General features: G+C 60.9%; 4 protein-coding genes across 4 annotated transcripts; all 4 read right to left on the bottom strand.

The window, feature by feature from the left end:
• Nucleotides 1-4,095, bottom strand: LMXM_15_0640 (conserved hypothetical protein; the record flags this gene model as incomplete). The annotated part of the gene is made up of 1 exon (XM_003873540.1): nt 1-4,095. The coding sequence occupies one exon, from the start codon at nt 4,093-4,095 to the stop codon at nt 1-3; it is 4,095 nt and encodes a 1,364-aa protein (XP_003873589.1).
• Nucleotides 4,096-8,216: 4,121 nt separating this feature from the next.
• On the bottom strand, nt 8,217-10,982 carry LMXM_15_0630 (hypothetical protein, unknown function; the record flags this gene model as incomplete). The annotated part of the gene is made up of 1 exon (XM_003873539.1): nt 8,217-10,982. The coding sequence occupies one exon, from the start codon at nt 10,980-10,982 to the stop codon at nt 8,217-8,219; it is 2,766 nt and encodes a 921-aa protein (XP_003873588.1).
• A 4,014-nt stretch (nt 10,983-14,996) lies between these two features.
• LMXM_15_0620 (conserved hypothetical protein) lies at nt 14,997-16,343 on the bottom strand (the record flags this gene model as incomplete). Its single annotated transcript, XM_003873538.1, has 1 exon — nt 14,997-16,343. The coding sequence occupies one exon, from the start codon at nt 16,341-16,343 to the stop codon at nt 14,997-14,999; it is 1,347 nt and encodes a 448-aa protein (XP_003873587.1).
• A 2,606-nt stretch (nt 16,344-18,949) lies between these two features.
• LMXM_15_0610 (hypothetical protein, unknown function) lies at nt 18,950-20,503 on the bottom strand (the record flags this gene model as incomplete). Its single annotated transcript, XM_003873537.1, has 1 exon — nt 18,950-20,503. One exon carries the CDS (start codon nt 20,501-20,503, stop codon nt 18,950-18,952), a length of 1,554 nt encoding a protein of 517 aa, XP_003873586.1.
• Between the last annotated feature and the right edge of the window lie 1,058 nt (nt 20,504-21,561).

The following is a 21,561-nucleotide window of genomic DNA, read 5'->3' as shown; positions in this document are numbered from 1 at the left end:
TCACCGCCTCTTGTCCGCCGCGTAGCTGGGCTTGTAGAAGGGCTCGTGGTGGAAAAGGCTTCGAAAAAGCACGTGGTAGGCGTACTCGTTGTTGGCCGGCGATGCACCGCCGCTGACGGGGCCGCACGTGGAAACACCAGCACCACCATCACTACCGCAGAAGCTGCTGCTCCCACTTGTCAGGGCGGGCGACGACGTCCGAGCGTCGCGCACAGCCAAGACAGCCGAGTCACCGCCCTGCGAGGGGAAAGATGCGCTGAGCTGCTGCTGCTGCGTTGTGCCACCGCTGCTACCGGATAGCATCATGCTCAGCACTTGCGGGGTGCGTGGGGTGGAGTACTGCGCGCGGCTCACAATCTGGACCTGCGGTGACGTGGAGAGCGGTGTGCCGTTACCGGGACTCGTGCCTGGACTGCCGCCAAGGACGTTGCCGGGGTACGATGGGAACATCCCGAGCACCTCGGGCGATGTTGCCATGGCAACGCCGCGTGTGGACGGAGCCGTCGCGGGCTCGCTCCCCGGCATGTGGGTGGAACTGCACGTGCGACGGTGACAGGATGCCCTACCAGCACCTCCACTGCAACCGACGCCTGCGCCGCTGCCGTTGTTGTTGATCGGCTTCGAGAGCAGCACATCGTACAGGAGCAGCTCCAGCGACCGCGCAGACCGCTTCAGGTGGCCGTCCATGCTCTCAAACTGCATCGGCGTCGTCAGAGCCGACGAAGCACTGATGTTGCCGCCGGTGCCGGTCAGTGTGCTTGTACGAGCGTTCAAGGTGTGATTGACCGAAGACGATGTGTTTGACGCGCCCGTTGTCGCTACGGCGGCTGCCGAACCTCTCTCGCCTGGCTCTGCATGCTCGTCCCCGTCACCGCTGCCGCCACCAAGAAGGCTCAGCCGGCTGAGATAGTGGATGTGGGTGCGCAGGTTCACCACAGCGTGGCCGTTGCGTAGTTCAACAAACATGAGGCTCTTCGGGTCTACAGCCGCCAGTCCATCCCGTATCCAGCGCGTGGCAGCGTCGCGCAGCGTGCGGCGCGGCAGCGGTACAGTGTCATTGATGGAGCTGTAATACGCTGCAGGCATGTCCTCGAAACCTTCCTGAGTCTCGAGAGCGGCGCTGACCAGCTGGCGTTGGAGCTGCCGACGACTATTCCACTGAAGGCGTGCAGCGTCGGTAACAGAGAGCCCCGAGGCCGCATCTGCCCCGGTCAGGAGCGATGCCGTCATGAATGTGGCAGGTGGGTTGCTCAACGAGGCCGAGGGCGTTGCCAAGGTGTTCGTGTCGGCCGAGGAGCGTGTGGGCGCGAAGCCAACTACCTCCTCGCGGGCCGCTCGGTGCAACTTCATGTACTCCATGTCCACCGTGCGGCCGACGTACGTGCGTAGCTCGAAGAAATCACCGCAGGCTTCCTCGCCGGAGCGGCCGCCGTGCAGGAAGAAGCGTGCACCGGGGTGCACGGGGTCCTCCACCATGGCAGCCATCGTTCGCGCCTCTGGAACGAAAGATGGCAGGTAGAAGCAGTTGCTGTACGTGCCGGGTGCGGAGTGGGTGTTTGACGTCCGGCTCGCCCGTGACCCGCGTGGCGCCAAAGGCGGTCCAAGAGAGGCTGCCACTAAGGTTCCGCCCGCGGAGGCGGTTGTGGAAGGGTCGCCCTGAAGATAGCGAGCAGCGTAGCCCATCAGCGTAGGGGGCAGCGACGGCGCACCAGAGTCCATTGTCTGCCCGCTGGCGACTGCGGCTGAGGACGGTGAGGCGTGACGCGCGTACGGTCTGCCCTCCTCCGCTGGATCCACGATGCCGACGGCGTCCGCGGTGGCGTCGACCATCACATCCCATGGACGCTCGCGGCAGATGCACACGCGCCGCCACACGTTCTCGCCAATATAGAAGGCGTGGAGGTCGAAGAAGGTCAGGTGCTGCTGACCTGTGTAGGAGAAGCCGCCGTACACGTAGAGGCAGTCACGCTGCACATCCGCCACCATGCAGGCCCCGGTTCGTGCCCGAGCTGAGCTGTTCACTGAACTCGCGAAGAGGGCGTGGTGCACATCGCGGGCGCGGTACATTGGGTTGATAGTGCCGTTCGTAGAGTTGTGCAGCAGTTTCGCTTCTGTCTTCGTGATCGTCTCCTGCCGCAGCTGCGCCCCGCGGTCGTTGATGAGGATGCCGTACATGGGATTGTACGGCTCCGCCAGGAAGCTGCGAAGCAAGTGCGGCGGCACCCCTTCCCGCACCTGCACCCAGGTCCGCGTGATGAGGTTCAGGCACCAGAGGTCGTTGTAGAAGTAGAAGTCGTCGCGGCCGCCAAAGATGTACATGAAGTGGCGCTTGTAGGCGGCGCTCGTGGAGCGGCGACGTCCGTGCAAGTCCTCGGGAGCCGGGAGGTACTCAACCCAGTACTTCCCCACCATCTTTTCCAGCGCGCGCCGTCGCCACCGCATGAGAGTGTTGGGGTGCGCCTCACGCCATTGGCTGCACCGCGTTTCGATGATGGGGCTCAGCCCATTTTCGTCCGGCGTATGGACGTTGGCGATGTCCTCCTCGGCGAGCACGCGGCGCATGATGCGCGCATACTCCGTTTTATCGTACTCGATGCTCTTCAGGTATATGTCTGGGTTTGAATCGATCATGGCAGCCGTGAGGCGGTGGTTGAAGTGAAAGAGATGCGTCACGGGTCGAACCACCTCGCCGTCCTCCGTCATGCCACCGAAGAGCACCACCACCTGCTCCTCCGCGCTGACGCGAGTGCCACTCCCTTCTTCGCCGCCGCGCTCCTCGTCCGCGGCCGCGCCTTGGGTGGTCGACGCGTAGGGCACACTGCTGCGACGTGGCGCGTACAGCGTCTGCGCTGTGGCACCCCACATGTCAAAGAACGGGACCGTCGTCTGTATGCGTCGCCACGTGAGCCGGTTCAGGTTGAGGGAGAAGAAGCCGCTGCAGCAGATATCACCGACAGAGATGCCGCCGAGGATGGCCATGCACGTCTCACCCTTCACGTTTTTGTAGAGTGAGGCGGCTTGGCCGTAGGCGGGGGGTGGCATGTTGCGACGCTGCCGCCTCCGTGTCAGGCGCTGCGCCGCAGCCCTCGTGCCCTCCTCGTTGCCCTCGTGGATATCGTCAGAGTTCTCGTCGTCGTCCTCATCGTCTGAGGAGCTGGAAGTGACAGAAGGGGTTCCGACGGAGGTGGCTGCGTCCTCGTCTTCGAGGTGACGGTCACCACTACGTCGCGTACGTGAGCTGCATTGCTGCACCGCCAACAGTTCTTCCTCATCCTCCTCATCCTCCGTGGCAGGGACGCACGGCAGCTCTGCCCAACGACCTGTTCGCACGTCGTATTCCCACACATCGTTGAATGGGACGTCGCCCAGGCCGCCGAACATGATGAGACTGCCACGCTCGGGGCATGGAAGCAAGACGTGTCCGCTACGTGGCTGCGGGGCTGGGTACGGGCGGCGTGCCTCTTGCAACTTCTGTAGCGCATCCGGGTCAACGACGCTCGAGAGCATCGGTGCACCGTTGGAGGCGAAAAGGTAGGGTTGTGGTGCACCTGCCGCCACTGCCGATGGGGAGGAGCTGGTGGTTGTGGCGGCGGGCGGCTTGGCGGAAGAAAGTGCGGCGCCGCCGAAGACAGGCTGAGGACCAACAATGCCTGTCGACAGGTCGGGGTACAGGCTGAGGTCAACATGATCGATTTTCCGAGGCGGGCGGACTGGCGCTGCTGTCGGTGCTTGCCGCGCTTCACTGTCGTCGTCGTCGTCCTTGGCGCCGGATGAGTTTGTTGCTCGCGGCATGGCGCCGAAGGTGGTCTGCGAGTGCTTGTGGCGTTGCGCCGCCGCCGGGTCGCCCACGCTTGCGGTCCGCTGAGAGCGTGCGATGCTGGCCTGTACATCGTCCTGCGAGGTCAAGCTAGAGCTGATGCTCGAGGTGCTCGCGGAGGCGTCCTGCGAGGACTCCCATTGCCGCTGCAGCGGCGCCGGGGGATCGTCGTCGGCCGTGAGACCGTACAAAGGCTGTAGGTATTGATGCTGCTCCTTCACCTCTGGATCGGCGTAGAGCAACGTGAAGCAGCCCATGTACTGCGGGACGGTCGACATCTTTCTTGTGTTGTTGAGGAAAAACAAAAGATGGGACTGAGAGGGGGGAGAGGCGGAGAGGGAGGGGAGGATGATGCCCCGTTGAGCAACACCCACACCCACACCCACACCAAAGGTGCACAAAGGAAGAGGTGGGCGGTGTACTGCGACTAGCACGACCCGGAGAAGACCCGGCGCGACGGCAAAGCAAGAGATGGAGCACAAAGAGGGGAAGCGGCAGGGGTGTGTGCGCGGGCAGGTAGAGAGGGGTGGTGGTGGTGGTGGTATTCACATGGGGAGGAGGTGTCGCTCTTTCCTCGCAATCTCGTCCACGCAGACGCTCGCACTCCAAAAGAACGCCGAGGCGCGCTCGTGAGGCCAAGAGCGTGCGTTCGTGGGCCAGGGAGTGACCAGTGCGACTTTGAAAGAGAGAGAGAGCGACGCACACGCACACGCGCACACACGCACACGAGAAGGGCCTCTGGTACGACCTTCGCGTGGGAGTCCAGCTGCCTGCGTCCCTTCCTTTCCGTTCGCCGAACGACCGACACTCCCACTCCCACCCGTGAGCAAAACTAGGGCCTGAATGGTGGTGGTGATGACGATCGCAAAGACCAACGACAATAGGATGATGATGAGGTGCACGGAGAGTGTGATGAGTGAGGGGTGAGGGGGAGGGAGGGGGAGATGGTGCGCGGGGGGGGGGAGCCACAGCGAAACTAAAAAATGATGACGCGAGGAGAGGAAAACACACGCGCAGAGAAAAGAGAGGGCAGGGGAGGTTGGTGGACGATAGTAAGTTCACTGCGCCGTGAGGGATGGCAGCGGTACTACATTCAACGAGGAGAGTGGGTCAGAGACAGGCAGACACGCACGCACACACATGCACACAAAACGGCAGCGGGCAACCACCACAGTGGACAAACACGAGCAAGTGGGGAGAAGACTACACACGGAGAGAGGGTGGAGGGTGGAGGAACGATAGCGAAGAGGGGAAGGAGATGATGGTGATCCGGCCGTGATAACACGCTGGTGGGTGCCAGGAGGGGGGGGGAGGGAGAGAGAGGAAGCCAACAAAGCGGTGTAGCGGGGTGTCATGCAAACGCCTTCTCCACACACCACACGCACGCACCCATGCACGCGCACAATCAGCGACGATAACGACGACGAAGGAGAGAGAACACGCACTGCACTTCAATTTGGTTGTATGTATATGTGCATACTATATATATATATATATCAGCAAGAGTGAAGCGCGCGTTGAGACGGAGGCGCGCGGGAGGGCGTGACGAGATGGGGATGTGGAGGAGGGGCGAGTATGCTGCTATGTGTGCAGTGCACTACGTGATGAACTTGACGCGCGCTTGTGTGTGTGCACGTACATGCAAAGTAGAAGGGAGAGAGAGCGTCGGGGGGGGGGTATAGGTAGAGAAGAAGCCGTAAAACGCTGCATAAGGTGTGGCGATGGGAAAGGAATGGACAGTACGCGCGTCATGCAAATTGCTGGCGCACGCCTGCTTGCTGCACAGGCATTTTACAGCATGCCGCCACATGTAGGCAACCGACTTTGGCCGTGCCTTCGCTATGCTCAAGGGTTTACATATATCCGGTAAGCAGATTTGTCGCCAAGGACCAGATCTCGCCCCCCTGTCTCCCCCCATAATCGTTGTACTCATGGAGGCGCATCAGCTCTGCGTTCCGAAGGGGCCCATCTGTGTGTGTGTGTGCGCGCGTGCCGCACGTCAGCAGTGCTCCTCCCAGCGTCGGGGTGAGCAAGGAGGGCAAGAAGAAACAACCTGAGCGGCCATCTTCGCGCTGCCCGCCGTTCACTGCATAGCGGATTGCTGTCGGGTCCGTAAAATTGCGGTGCACGGGGTGGGTGGTTGTCTAGGGGGACATGGTCCAGCTCCGGCCTAGGATTCCAAGCAGTTCCTCTTCCTCCATAGCTACGCTTGAAGCCGCCTATCCTGCGGCCAGGGCTGAAGGGATGACCAAAAGTGCTGAGGGAAGCATGCCACCGCCCAGGCGGCGTTGCGACCGTCGCGCCCCTACCGCATGCGGCCCGCGGAACTTCGCACCCTTTCCATAACGGATTCTGATGCGCACTGCAGCCGTCGGGGAGTGCTCTCTGACAGCTCTGACACTTGGACATCCCCCTCGCCACAAGTCCCCACGTGCCGCCTCGCTCTCGCTCTTGCAGTGCCACGTCACATTCCAAAAAAGAGCGTTGCACGTGCGTGGGCTGGCGGGTGCGTCTCGGCCCCCCACTCCCCTTTGACCAACGCCCGGGAGGGGAGGGAGGGAGGGGGAGGGGAGGGACTTTGAAACGGTGGACCACTTTCGCACGCGCGCCCTCGCTGCACAGCCGTTGCGCCAAAGCCTACTTGTGGTAGACGGGGGTTCCTGGGACGGCCGGAACCACACGTTGCCATCTCGGACTCCACTGCACCATCCAAGGTGGTGTAAGCCGCAATCTACCTGGCGACTGGGGTGGGCGAGTGAGACGTCGCGCGAGAAAACAATACCTTCGCCGGGGCCGCTTTTCCACTCTTCTTTTTCCGGCTCCCCAACGAGTAACGCGCTCGACCGTTCACCACCAGTCGTGCTGTGGCTCTCCAAGGGTGCATCCTGCTGCCTGTCTCAAGCTGGATAAGGTCGTACATTCCCGTGTCGCTGCCCGCCTCCTGCGGCCCTGTTCGCCGCCCGTCGCCGCGTCGATTGTCTTTTCGGTATTTTCTAGATACCGAGTGCACCTTCTCCGGAAACGCCGTCCCGCCGGCCACGGCCTTCTCTCTGAGTCGCGGTGCGAGGAGGAGTGTTAGCGAGGAGTCATGTAGATCCAGGCTTGCAAACTCCGTGAAAGGGATGAAAGATGTGTCGGGGAGGGGAGGGGGGAGGAGGAGGAGGAGGGGCGGTGCCAGAGCGTCACCACTGCCCCCGCACGTGTGTGGCCTGCAGAACGGCAATAGGCACAAAGAGGGAAGGAGAGGGAGGGGTGTGGGGAGAGAAAGTTCTAGTGCTATTCACGGCTACCCATGTGGCGTCGGTGCGCGCCATCGCTTGTCATCCGCTCTGCCCCGATCCTTCGCTTCGATTTCCATCGACACGTCGCGCGGCACGCTCTACCCTCGCACAGGTTGTGCTTTACACATAACACACACACGCACACACATCAACGTTGGGTCAACATGGAAAAGAAAAACGACCAAGCTCCACAATGATCGGACCGCTGCCATGAATGACGACGGTGACGGCGAGAGAGAGCATAGTTGGGACCGTGTGTCACACTGCGGAGCATTTCCTAGATATAGGTGTGCGCATATATATATATATGGATATACATATAACTATATGCATGCTTAGACGGTCTCCTCTCACGCAGGAGGTGGTAGAGCGGGGGATACCCGAGCAGGCAGGCAGGAACATTGGCGGGCGGGGTGGGGAAAGGGGCAAACAGTAGTTTGTGTGGCCCTCATCGGGACTCCCGATGAGAGGGAGGGAGGGGGAGAGACACGTCACACGTCACATATATCTACACCGACCGGCGAGCATGCAACACATACACACACAGAGAGGGGCACCGGGACGAAGCCACTGGGTATACACCCTCACTGCGTGACTGTGTGTGTGTGTATCCCTATGCGTGTGCTTGTAGGAGAGCGGGGGGTGGGGAGGGTTTATAGAATTAACGAGGGGAACATCGGCGTTGGTGTGGCTTCTCCTCCTCTTCGTTGGTGCACGTACACAGAGGAGGGGGGGGGGGGAGTTCGTGAGGCGCTGATGGGGGACGCCGACGAAGACGTAGACCACCGGAAGGCGTCGCCAGCTCAGTGTATCGCTGCGGAAAAGCAACAAACAACAAACAAAAGGATGGAGAGGAAGAATGCGTGCACGCGGATAACAGAAATCGTATTTAGGTGTGTACGTATATATAGATATAGATATATAGATGTAGATATATGGATGGATATAGATATATAGATATATAGATAGATAGATATATGAGAGGAGCCCCTACACAGCAGCGCTCGCACGATAGACTACGGGAGAGGGGGAGGGGGTGAATGGGGAGGGGCCCCTCCACACACTCATGCACACACGGCGCGTCTGTCTTTTGCTACGTCATTCTCTGCTGCGGATTATCACGTTGCAGCGGTCTTGCTGCTGCCCTGCGCCGTGGGGACACCGGCGGTGGCAATCTTCTTGTTGTGCATGTACATGCTGAACGGGTCCGTCTGCAGGTACTTCTGCTCCTGCGGCGTGTTGTCGTGGCTGCAGCGGTTGTTGTTGCCGTGCCCACCACCTCCGGCGTTGAACGTCGTCGCCTTGGTCCAGGCCGAGGACGATGTGCCGTTGTTGTTGCCGTCGTTGTTGTTCCGTTGGTTGGCAGTCTCTGCACGACGACGGCCACGACCGCCAGAGCGCTCACCGGCGGTCCAGTTGCCAACGCTTCCGCCAACCGCACCGGTGCCGGCTGCCGCCTGGTGCGCCGGTCCTACAACCGTCGGGCTACCGCTGCTGCTCACCCGCTGATGGTCTTCTGCCGTCGTAGGCGCACGCCTCGCCCATTCCTCGCTATCGACCTCCATGGTGGGTTCCATGCACGGACCAGGGGACTCACGTGTGTCGACGGGGCCGCGCGGTAAGGCCTTCGCCACGCCATTCCCGTCCACAACGAGGTCGCCAAGGAACGGCCAGAGGGGACGCTGACGAATGGCGCTGCCGCCGCCAACGATGGTACCCGTCCCTGCAGTGGCGGTTCCGTGTGACAGCATCGCTGGCCCTGGTGTGATCGTGTCTATTACACTCCTTGGGATTGTGACGGCGTGGGGGCCGAGCGCGCCTGGCCAACTTGCAGCATCGGTGTGGTTGTGTTGCTGGTGCTTTTCGCCGTCTGCCGGAGCGTACAGGCGTCTCTGCAGTTCTTGCACCAGCTGCTCTCGCTCCTGCTGGAGTTGCTCCAGCTGCACATCACATTGCCGGATGCACTCTTCGATGTTCTCTTGCGACACCCCCTGTAGCGCCGCTGGCGTGGGGGGAGAAGAGAGAAAGGTGAGCGAACCACTGCGCAGACTGCCACCAGTGAAGCCCATCGCGGTATTGCTGTAGCCCCAGGTGGCGGCGTTGGTGGCGCCGCTGACGGCGCCCACTTGCGGCGGTGTTGCAGGGACGAAAGAGAAAAGAGCGTGCTGCTGGTGTTGCTGTTGATTGCGCGGCGACCAGTTTGAGGTGTTGGGCAGCCATGTGAAGCCGGGGGTGGAGGTGCCGCCTGGTGCTTGGCCTGCCCTTGCCAAAGCGACTGCAGAGACGTTGAAGTCACCGTTAGGGCCACCATCTCCGGCAGCGACCCCCGCCGCACCGAAAAATGCAGCCATGGCAGTGTTGACGTTGCCGCCGTTAACGCTGCTGCCAACCACGTTGCTATCACGCCACCCATTCACGCCAGGCCATGAATGAACCATCGACTCTGCGAAGAAGCCTGTACTACTAGCAGGACCACCGACACTGCCAGTACCACCGCCGCTGGTGCCTCGCAGCCACTCGAACGCCATGTGCTTCGTCGACGTGTTGTCTCCGCTGCCCACAGTGTTGGTGCTGGTCACTGGCGGCGTAGAGGCGGGTTCTGGGGGGAAGTAGTTCGCCTGCGTTCCATCCCCAGAGAGGAGCCACGGCTTTGCGCTGTCCGGCGCGGCCGAGTGCAATATTCCAGACTGGTTGTTGTTGGAGGTATTCGCCAGCGATGATGACAGCCCGTGCTGCTGCTGCTGCTGTGCCGGTATGTCTTCTGGTGGTGGTGGTGCTGCTGATGCTGCAGCTGCTGCTGCTTCTGCAGTCCGCTGTTGCTGGCGGTGGGCAATAAGTTGGTCGGCCTCCTCCTTGGTTAGCTGTCGGTGGGCTGGCCGGATGCCTTTGCTGACGCCGCTTGCGGTGCTGAGGTTGTTAATACTTTGAACCCTGATTAGCGAATTCCCGGTCGTTGTGTGATTGCCCGCGTTGTCGCCGGTGGCCGGGCCGGACATGACGGAGTGTACCTGGGACACAGAACGACTCGCAGCCCACGACGCGCGACGCCGCTCGTCGATTTCATCCGCCGTCAGCAGGCGGTGAGAGACGCCAGTAGAGGTGCTCGCGAGAGGGCCGCGTGACTGACTCGCCTGGCTGAGACTTGCCTCGCCGTCGTCGTTGCCGCGCGACGCCGAAGAGTCCTTCGCGGCGGCGGTAGCAATCAGGAAGCCTTTTGAATAGAGTGTCGTGGCGTGTCCAGCCGCTCCCACAGCCCCGCCGGCGTGCCCCACCATCTCGTCCTCGCCCCCATTGTCGCAGTGCATTGGCGGTAGTCCCTCCAGCTCAGGATCGTTGTGCGTGTTGAGGCTGCGCGAGACGGCGTCCATGATGTCACTACTGCGCCGCTTGAGCGGCTGCGGAAGCGCGTCGGCTTGGTGGTGGTGGTGGTGTTGCGGCTGTAACTGGTGACCACGCAAATTCTGGTGCTGACTCGCGTAGGCCTCACGCGGGTTGTTGAACCGTCGGTGCAAGCCCAGATTCTCGGGGTCGTCAACGGAGGAGCAGGCCATGCTCGTGTTCGACACGGCAAAGCGATGCGGCGAGGACGTACCCTTAGAGGAGATGCGGTGGCGTGGCGCCTGGCTCTGCTGTGTCTGCGTCGTGCGCGGCTGGTGGACAGGCGCCGTTGCCGGCGAGTGCGGTGCAGTCATGCAGAGCCCATCATATGACGGCCCACTGATCGACGCAGCGGCGGCGGCCGAGGCGGAGGAGCTGTTGATGGACGACACCACGGTCGTGTCCGTACGGATTTGCAGGTACTGCTGCGACGACGGCGTCGACGGGGAGTAGGGGGAAGAGGAGGAGGTGCTCGGGTGAGGTTGCGGGTGCATGCCGGGCTTCATGGCGGCTTGTGTGACGGCCGTGACAACTCCACGACGGCGTACTACGCGGCGGAACTGTTGGGGTCTCCCGCAAGAGCGGAGGAGGAGATGGCGACGGTGCTGCGGCGGCAAGTACCGGAGAGGGGCTGTAGTAGCACGGCGGCGATGGGATAGGGTAGTCAAAGCGAGATAGTGACGGTTCTGGCGAAGTTGCAACAAGAGGAGCGTAGTTGGCGTAAGGCAGCGGCGCCTGTACCCCTTGCTCCTGCTGCTCGTGCTTTGGAGGCGACTGAGAAGAGAGGTGGTGGTGGTGGTGGGGGGCGGTCTGTACTGCGTTGTGTGATCACTCGATCTGTAGAGCTTGCCTGGTACGATGGGGCCCAGGGCTGTGACTGAGTAGGGAGGTGTCTCTTGCCCGGCCTGGCGCGCCTGATCGTGCTGCTGCGGCTTCTTTGCGACCACAGATGCCGTTGAAGTTTCGCTTACCCCGGGAGGCCACTGTTCAGCTCGCTTCAGCTGTCTGCGATTCGATCCGGCGCGGCGTTCCTAGCCGGTGGCGCTTGCGATGACACGTGCGGACGACAGGGAGACAGCGGTGGATAACGATGACGACGACGTGGGCGGAGGGCGGAGAAGCAGGGTAGTAGGGTTGAGGGAGGCGGATGGTGCGCTGGCGATAGGGGAGGGGAGGGGGTGTCCGGAAAAAATGCATGAGAGCGGACACACACACACACCAACAGACAGAAAGGGAAGGGAGAGCGGGAGGGTGGGGAAGGGGTTACGTAGGGATGACGCAAACAACGACAACAGGCGAAAAGTAGAAGGGGGAGAATGAGGTGACCATATAAAAAAAAGGGGGGGGGAGGGAGGTTGCGCACATGCACACGAAGAGTAGAAAAGGGATGGGGGGATGGGGAGGGGGGGGGAGGGAACACGCACACACAGACACACAGACAGAGAAATAAGTGAACAGGCTTCGCCTGTAATCGCTCTCGCTCCCTTTCGCCGTGCGCGCGCGTGTGTGTGTGGGGGGGGGGTGAGTGGATGTGGAAGCGCGAAACCAAGTCAGGAACACAGTCAAGCCAGTTCAGCACAGAAGGGGCGAGGGCGAGAGAAGTAATGTGACAGGAGAGGGACGGGGGGGGGTGGTCGGGCTCGTTGGTGGGAGCAGCACTTGCCGGTGCGGCGTCTCGTCACTCGTCTCTCTCTCTCTCTTGCTTCCCGTATGTGTGCGTGTGTACTTGTGTTTGGGTTGGTGCGGTGCTTGTCTCTGTGGCTCGGCGCGCACGTGGATGTTTGAATGAGCGTAGCGAAAGGTCGGATGAGGGAGAGAAGAAGTGTCCTCGATGGGTGTATAAGTCGAGGTGCAGTTCCGGACACACACACACACACACACACAGACACACGCAACGACGAGGAAGATGCAGACAGCGGAGACGCGTGGAGAATGCGAGGCAGCCAAGAGTAAGGAGAAAAAAGCCGGTGATGGCGACGGTGCAGGCGGAGATGGCGCTCGCCTCTCGTGGCGTTGCGGGCCGGCGTGTGTGTGTGCGCGTAACCTCTCTCTATAGATATATATGTATGTATATAGATATATAGAGAGAGAGTTGTCTTCCGTGTACACGGCCAGCAGCCCCCCAGCGAGATGGGGTATAAAGGAAAACCAAAAAAAAATGTGTGGGTGAGTGGGTGAGTGAGTGGGGAACGGAGGGGATGACCACTGCACGAATGCCACACGAAGAAACGGGTGGTGGTGGTGGGGGGGGGGGGAGGAGGAGGAGGAGGAGGAGGAGGAGGAGGGCTACGCGCGGTACCGCTTCGTGTCAGTGCGCTTGCGCGTTTCGTGAGCGTGCGTCTACCGTAGTTATAACAAAGAGAAGACGAAACAGCCGAAAGGAAAAGCAAAACGTGCCGAAGCGCAATGCGGGGTGGGAAGTGACGATATACATATATAGATAGATAGATAGATAGATAGATAGATAGATAGATAGATAGATAGATAGGTAGGTAGGTAGGTAGGTAGGTAGGTAGATGGATATATATATATATACGTATACGTGTGTGTGTGTGTGTGTGTGTGGAGGCGCTGCTGCGTGCGCTTCTAACGGCTAAGGACGATGTCACTCGGCGTCTGCCAGCGTATCGCCTCGCGTGCCCTCTTCCACAGCCGCACGCTTTGTAGAGAGGGAGAGGGTGGAGGAGGTTGTTGGTGGTTGGGAGGCGGGCGCGCGCGCGCACACACACACACACACACACACACCGGACGGAGACAGAGGGGGAGATGCGACCAGCGCCCCTCCCTCCCCAAGAGGAAGAAATAGTTACGGCAGATACCACGGGGACAGGGCGGAGCGGGACTGCACCAGAGATAGAGAGTGACCTAAAACAACACACGCTGGAGTAGCAGGGGAGAAAAGGGATGTGTACACTACGAAGATATGCGTTGGGTTGAGCGTGGTAGTTCGCGGTGGTGGTGGTGTTCGTCGTCATCCGTTGTGTATGTGTGTATGTGAAGAACACATGTGTTTGCATGACGAAGAGAGAAGAGAGGAGGGCAGGGGAGGGGGTAAGGGGTGAGAGATGCGCAAGCAGTATCATTCGTGCATCGTGTGTGATGATGAGGTTGGCGGTCGTGGGGTCGTATCCGGCGGACGGCGATGTATAACCACTCCTCCCTCCCTCCTCCACAAACACACACACACACACAGAGGCACGCAAGGGCTCGCCTGTAAAAGCACTCCCCCTGCCAAGAGGCTACAGTGACGTATGTTATACCCAAGTGCGCTCGCAGCCTGAGGTGCTGTGATCAGTCTTCTCCGCAGGAGATGGCGGCAGCGGCTCTGCTTGGCGAGTTGCTGCCTTGTATTTCGATTCGTTGGCGGCTGCCCTTCCTCCTGTCCCGTCCGAGAAGGAGAGGGGAGGGGGAGGAATACGAAACGAAAACGTTCGTAAACGCACTCAGGCGGCTGCGGTGGTGGTGGTGGTGGGGGGGGGATGGAGGAGGGGCATGCTGGAGTAGGGTAGAGGGCAAGCGGTCAGGTTAGGGGGCAGAGAGAGAGAGTATTGCGACTCTCCGGGTTTGTGTGTGTCGTGCGACACAGCTGCGCCTCCCACTCACTTCCGTCCGTTAAAGCACAACGACAGAAAGACGTGGGCTTGCTCGCCCTTTTCCTTCTGCCCCACTGGCCGCTGTGTGTATAGGGTGTAGCATGGTACGTATTATGTACGCGTGCGTGCATCAATCCGAATTCGTTTCCTGCTGAAGGCACGACACTGCATGTGTGTCTGTGGTCGCAGCGGTCCGCGGGAGTGACACACAACGGGGGAGAGGAGAGAAGCCCGTAATGGTGGCGGATGCAGCGGAGGGTGGGCGGACGACGTACAAGAGGAGGGCGATGAAGAGAGCATGAGTGGAGGATGGTAACACGGCACTAGCGAGCATGCACGCCCAGATTTGATAGGCATCTGCTTTTCACTGCACAAAGTTCCCCCTCCACCACCCCCCATCACGGATAAAGCGCCGAGCCGCTTCACTATGTCCGCGCTTGCTCCACGGCCGCTCGAGTTGCTGCAGGGCAGAAGACAACAACAAAAAAATGCGCCGACGAGGACGGCTGGAGCGCTGAGAGACTTACATACGCGTCGCAGCGCTCCATCCGAGAGAAAGCATGGACATGATTCGCAGAGATGCTCTGGTAGGACTACTGGGGACTGCTGCTGCAGCATACACGCACGGCTTAGAAGAGGGCCCTCGCACAGTAACGACGGTCCTCGTGTTCTCAGTCACGGCACATGCGTATTCTGTGTGTGTCTCTCTCTTGCCGTACCCGCCGATCTGCTGCTTCGGTCAGACGGTTGCGGCGCGGAGGCGACTGCACATCCATCTTACGAAGTGGACATCCGTTGCGTAGACACACTCACAGACACGGACTCCAGCAGCACGGCCCCACACCGGACCCAATTTGTCAGCAGCTCCACTCGGCGCACCTTTCCGCACATAAAACACACGTACACCCCACCATATCACCCTCATCGTTAAGACTTCATGCTGCGCAGTGCCAGCAACGTCGCCTCTGCCGCGGCGCTCTCGGCATCGCGCCGGTTGTTCCACCACCTCGGGGCCTTGAAGCGGGCAGCGCCACCCTTCTTGTTGAGTAAAGGAAGCTCAACGGTGGCGAGGTAGTAGCGCGGTCCTCGGCGGTTGCCGTTCTTGCTGTTCGTCGTGTTGTGCGCACCGACAATGCCGAGCTGCTCCAGCGCGTCAGCCGGCAGCTCCACCTCGATCTTCTCCTCTAAGCTAAAGATGCAGCTCTTCGAGACTGGCGTGTACGGCCAGCGCCGTTGGCACTCCTGCTCCAGCTCCTCGCGCAAGAAGCGCATCTGCTGAATGCGCTTCTTCGCCTCCGCCGCCTCCTTGCTAGGGGCGGTGATGACGTTGCCGCTTGTGCCCTGGTGCAGGCGTGCGTTGCCACCGCCGCGGCCAATGACCGCGCCACCACTGCTGCCGTTGTCGTTACTCGCAGAGGTCTCCGTTGCTGTGGCTGCTTGCGCGGATGAGGCAAGGCAGAACGGGGATGCGGCGTTGTTCTTCTGGAGGTCTCGCTTCGCCAACCCCGTGAGGCTGCCATCGTTGAGGTTGAACACCTTGCTCTCCTCGAGCAGCTCCTTGATGGCGACCCACGAAAAGCGTAGCTGGTCCAGCTGCAGGTACGTAAAATGCCGCAGCTTCTCGCAGTCCTCGTAGTATAGAAGAAACTGGTTGTGGCCGGGCAGCAGAGAGAAGTACGCCGTGCTGTTCGTGACGGTTGTCTTCGTCGTGGCCCCTGCGGCGCCGAGAGACGTCGGGGCGTGAGAGGGCTGGTGTATGGCGCGATAGTCCCCCTCGACCTTGGAGCGGGTGATTACCTTAGGTCCCTTCGGCGTCGGCAGGGTGAAGGACTCGATGAAGTAGTACAGGTCCGTGTGCTGGGGAATGATCTTGCTGCCCTCGACAAAAAACTTCTCGAAGACGGGGAGCAGCCTCAAGGCGGCGCGGACGTCATCATGCGGAATGGCTTTGAGGTCGACAGACACGTCGGCTGCAGTGCCGCAGGTGCTCTTGCTGCCACCGGGTGTGGCTGAGATAGGACTGCTCTTATCCTCCCTCTGCCTGCTGCGCTGCCCAGTCGTCTTCGGGAGCCACCCGGCGAGCTCATAGATCGGCAGAAGCCAGTGCAGTGCGCTGAAGATTGAGATGTGGTGCAGGCCGGAGGAGGCCGCTGCCACGGCGGCCCCGGGCCCCGACTGGGGACTCTCCTCCGCTGGCGTTGAGAATGTGATGGGGTACGGCAGCGGCTCCTCGGGCGGGGGCGGGGCGGGCCCGGCAGTCGGCGTCTGCGACATGGAGTACTATATGGAAGAGGAGGGAGGGAGGGAGGGGGAGTCACAGATCTCTGCGTGCGCGCGCACACACACACACGGCTGATTAGTGGAGGGTAGGGGGACCCCGTGTGAGTCCTTGTTCTGCGTGTTGTTGTTGGCCGGCCCCCCCCCCACCACCACGTCAACAGTGAGGTACAGGACCAAGGAAGGCGCGGAGGCGACGCCGGCAATGTGGCGAGCAGAGGAGGGGGGAGGGAGGGAGGGAGGGAGAGGAGAGGGGAGCATCAAGGTTGATGGCGAGAAGAGGTTCAAGAGGGGCAACGCATGCGTGTGCGTGCGGATGCCAGACAGTTCGTCCCATGACGCATATACGGTGGATGTGAATTGGGTAAGGTAACGCCACACACAAGCGTGACCGGTAAGCGGGAGCATGCGCTTACCACACCCCCCCTTCCCCTAGTGTTCACAGGGGGAGAGACACGTGTCACCTTGTGTGAGCCGGGACGCTTGTCAGTTGTGTCGCCAAATAGCACATGCCCTTCTCTTGTGAGCACATGGGTGTTGCTGCACAGGCGTGTGCGGCAACGACATGCGAAAGAGACGAGAGAGAATCGGGGAGGGGAGGGGGGGGGCGCACCGAAGGTCTGAGGAGTTGCGTGTGCGTTGGTGAGGGGCAGCAACCATGCACGTGCGCGCGACCTTGGTTTCCCACCTCCCCCCATCCCCGATTTCCTCCACCACTTCACGACGTACAACCAAAGTTGCAGGCGCGCGGATGCACGAAAAGGGGCATGCCTAGACGCACCCATCCACCGCCCGTCTTGCCAGCGAAGGTGACCTGTTCACGCGGGGTAGAGGTAGAGGTGGGAAAGACAGACAGACCCTCGTGAGAGAGGAGTGGGGAGGAGGTGGGCCCGAAAGACACACACGCACGCACATACCGACGGCACATGCCGCAACGTAGCAGGAGTCTTCGGCTTCAGCTTCCTTGCCTCCTCCACCGCTGCCTCCCCGCCTCCCCCTTCACTCTGCAGCTGCATCGCATCGCGCCCTTGACCTCTTCCTCACCGTGACAGGTTGCCCCCGCCCCCCAAACCCGTCGGCAAGCATTCCATCGAGTGAGGGAATTTGGGCGGGAGGAGACGGCGGGCATGCCGGCAGCACGCCTTGCGCAGAGAGGGAGGGAGGGAGGGAGGGAGAGAGGCGGCGAAATGGGAGGCGACGGGGCAAATCTCTCCCCCACCACCCACCTACCCAACCCACTCAACGACAACAACACGGAGAAAGAGTCGGAGACCAACCGGCGGACATGTGAGGAACGGCAGAGATGAGCATACACACAGATGCATGCACCGGACCCCTCCCCCCCATGGCGCATCACCTCTTCGTCGAGGGATGGCGTCAGCGCCAGCATCCGCGGCAGGCGACATGAAAGCAGCAACTATAAGCACAAAAACCCACCCACCCACCCACGGAGACGGAGAGTGATACACTCCTTCCCTTCCTCCACCCACCCATCACACACCCGCCGTACGCGCCGGTGTGTGATGGGTGGGTGGGTGGGGTGGCGACAGCAAGAAAGGCCCGAATGACAAAGAAATGAACGGATGGACTGACATGGGAAGAGCAAACCACAACTCGCACGAACATACGACCGGACAGGGCTGATAGGGCACACACGCCCACTCGCGTAAGTGCAGCTGGCCATGTAACGCCATACAACACATGAACATATACGTATGTATATACATACTGCATGCTTGCCTCTCTCCTTGTGCGCGTGTCCACTGCTCTGCCACCGGACATGATCTGAAAGCGCCGCTCCGCTCGCCTTCCCCTCTCCGATCCGCCTGCCACAGGGCCGTCCCATCGTGTGGCGCGACGCAGCGGTAGATACATGCGTTACAGCAGTGCGCCACCCATGGTGCATCCCTCGCGGTGGCACTCAGGCGCCCCACGCCAGTAGGCAGTGTGAACGTCGGATGGGATACGCTCGAGTCGCGCTGACGCTCTGCCCATCGCATGAATGGCACAGACATTTCCACGCCGTCGCAGGTCGCTCCGACGCAACACCAGCCCGCGACCTCGCCGCCGATACCAGCAGCGATACATTACTCTGGGTCCCTCATGCTGTAAATGCTCGGCGTTTTGGCGGAGGTGGTGGGGCTGCCACGCACGGAGGTGTGTGTGTGTGTGTACACCCCTCCTCCTCCTCCTCCCCCCATGTCACGAGGGATAAATCGAGGGGAGAGGGCGGAGGGGAGAGAGAGAAGGCGCAGCGAGGCGGAGCAGACAGGCACGCACACACGCACTCAAACACTCATATACATATATATATAGGTATGCATATATATATATGTAAATAGGTGCACAGCATTACTATTCTACAGCGTCTGGAGAACACGTTATCTTCCATACCGAGAAAGGCACGTGAGGGCGTACACCGTGGTTCAGCTCACGTACACGCTTCCTCCTCCTCCTCTTCCTCCTCCCCTCCCTCGACCCCATTCATGACCGTGCATGCAGAGGAGGGAGAGCGGCAGGAGGCGCCAGGGGAGACACAGGTTTGCTTCTCCCCTTTGTTTTTTTTTCCCCCACGGATGCGGCAGAGGTCGTGAGTGGCTGCTTCACTGCGTGGCCACCTGCCTGCGGAGCAGCGTGCCTCCTGTCAGACTGCAGAAGGCCTCCCACTCCTCCTGGCTGACCCCCTCGCTCTCCTTGGCGTTGGCGAAGATGAACACGTCCGGTAGCAGCTGAGGAACGACACGGGCACGCAGGCGCTCGCAGGCGGCCGCGTACTGCGGGTTTTCTGCCAGGTTCTTTGGCGGGCAAACTCCGTAGAAGAGAGGCGAGTCAACGATGGGCAGGCGGCCACCGTACCACGACGGAATAAAGTCCTCGTGAATATACTCGGCCAGCGCGTCGCGCAGCGCATATTTCACCCTTTCCGAGTCTGCCCCAGCCGCCGGAGCCCCCTTGTCGTCGCCGCTCTCTTCGCTGTCGTTCGTTGCCTGGCTCGGCGACATGTGGCTCGAGTCGCTACTGAGCTTGTCCAGGGTGGCCTTGTTCGTGGCGGAGAGAAGGACGATTTTCTTCTGCGTCTGCGGGTCCAGCCACGGTCGGACGAGCTTGAAGAACGTGTTGAACACAAATCCACCGTTGATGATGATCATGCGGCTCATGTTCTCCGGGTAGAAGCTCTGTCCCGTCAGAGAGAGGACTCGGAAGAGTTTGAAGGCCTTCTTGTACTTGCTGGAGGTCAGGTGTGACAGCTTGATGCTACCGACGTCAACGAGGCAGGTGGCACCGCCGCCGTTGTCCATGAACGTGTTCGTCGACGTCGGCTTCACCGCGGTCTGCACGTGCAGACCTTCCCGGATGATATACTGCTGGTTGTAGTTCAGGAGGCGCGAGATACGGCGGCCCTTCTCGACCTCTCGCAGGTACAACCGTGACAGCAGATTGCTGTAAGGCGGCGTTACGGAGTGGAAGTCCGGGTTGCGGCAGTCGTACTGACCCTCGATGTAGGGCCAACGTTTTTCGAGCATCGCCAGTTCCTTCGGGTTTGGACGCTGGTAGAAGATGACGTGGCCACGCTTGTCTACACCACAGTTCCAAGCTGCCCAGCCAGCCTGCAGCAGTGGGCGCGTGATCTTGACCTTCGCCGCAGGGGTCGTGCCCTTCTTCATCTCCTCCATCACCTGCTGCATCAGCTCCTCGCCATCGAGACCGTTGAAGAGCATCTCCACCTCGCGGTCCCACAAGATCGTATCGAGGCTGTACTTCTCGCGGAAGGCGATGTAGTGCAAGATGTCGTTCGTGGCGAGGTCGACGTCCATGCGCCGGGCAATAAGAAAGCGGTAGATGAGATCGCAGTCGGACACCTTGTGGATGTCGGGGATGGGCAGAATCTGCCTGAGCTGACGTGGGTCCCGAACGGTCAAGTTCTCGGGGTACGTAGGCGCCGCGCTGCTACCTTTCGACTTCTGCGCATCTGTAGGGTCCGGTTCGAAGGAAAGCGTGCCCTTCGTGTTGATGTCCTGCTGATAGCGGAGAAGCTTCACGAACACCGTTCGGTTGGCTGCCCTGTTCTCCTCCTTGATGTGCTCGAGCATGCAGCAGTGCGTCTGGTTAGCCAAATCCTTTTCGTACTGCTCCAGACAAGCGTCGAGCGGGGACATGATGAGGGGCAAGCGCTTGCGATGTGTGTGTGTGGGTGTGTGAGGCTGGTTGGATGAAGGAGGGGGAAGAGGGAGAGAGGCGAAGGCGTGCGTGCGGAGCGCAGAGACGTAGCCACACAACACTCACGCAAGCACAAGGAGGCTCAGCACCGAAAAGGTCGACGGAGACGGATAGTGAGAGCGCAGGCCCGTGAGTGCGTGTGAGCGGGAGGGTCGGTGTGTGACGTGCAGAAGGGGGGGGGAGCACGCACGCGCGATAAAGATGAGAAAGCCGAATGGCGTGGATCTCGAAAGACACGGAGACCGAGAGACTGGAGATGGGGGTGGTGGGGAGGGAGAGATGATAGAGGCTCAAAGGCGGTAATTCGCCGCGGCAGAGGAATCCGTCTTTCCTGGAAGAGAGGATAGATGCCGGTGTGTGGGGTGGGTGGGGGTGAGCGCAACGGAGGCGCACCCACCGACAGACACGCATGGTGCGGGCTGCCACAGCGCAGCGGACGGTGAAGGCGCCTGCATGCGGGACGTCGTCGCTTGTGTGTGCCGTACAGAGATGCCAACATGAACGAGGACGTCTGGGACGGGCGGACTGGTGCGAGGGGGTGGGGTGGGGAGACGAAGAGCAAGCGAATAAAAAGAGAGACGAGGTGAGCGGAGCGAGGAAGGAATGCGTCGGACCAAGCCGATGATGATGATGGGGAGGGGAGGGGAGGGGAGGGTGGAGGAGGGCGATGCGCTACCTGAGCCGTCTCTGTGCTCGAGAGCGTATGGCATGGGGCAGGCACGCAAAGAAGGGGAGGGAGGGGGGGGGGAGACAGCGGCTGCTCCAGGTGCCCAAGCAAACGTACGCACACCGATACACGCTGGAACGCCCCACGGCGTGCCCTAACCCCACCAAGACCCCCCCCCCCACACACACACCCTGTCCTTTGTCGTTGCTGCGCTTCTACTTGCCCTCAGTCTCTTCCCTTCTCCCCCTCCCCCTCTGCACACGCACGCACACCAAAACATATAAAAGGGCAGAAGCGAGTAATAAGTGTGGAGAGAGAGGGGGCCAAGAA

This window comes from Leishmania mexicana, chromosome 15 (assembly GCF_000234665.1).
Source record: "Leishmania mexicana MHOM/GT/2001/U1103 complete genome, chromosome 15".
In the NCBI taxonomy this organism is placed as follows: domain Eukaryota; phylum Euglenozoa; class Kinetoplastea; order Trypanosomatida; family Trypanosomatidae; genus Leishmania; species Leishmania mexicana.
Note: the sequence above shows the minus strand (reverse complement) of the source record. Positions and strands in the feature narration are given on the sequence as shown.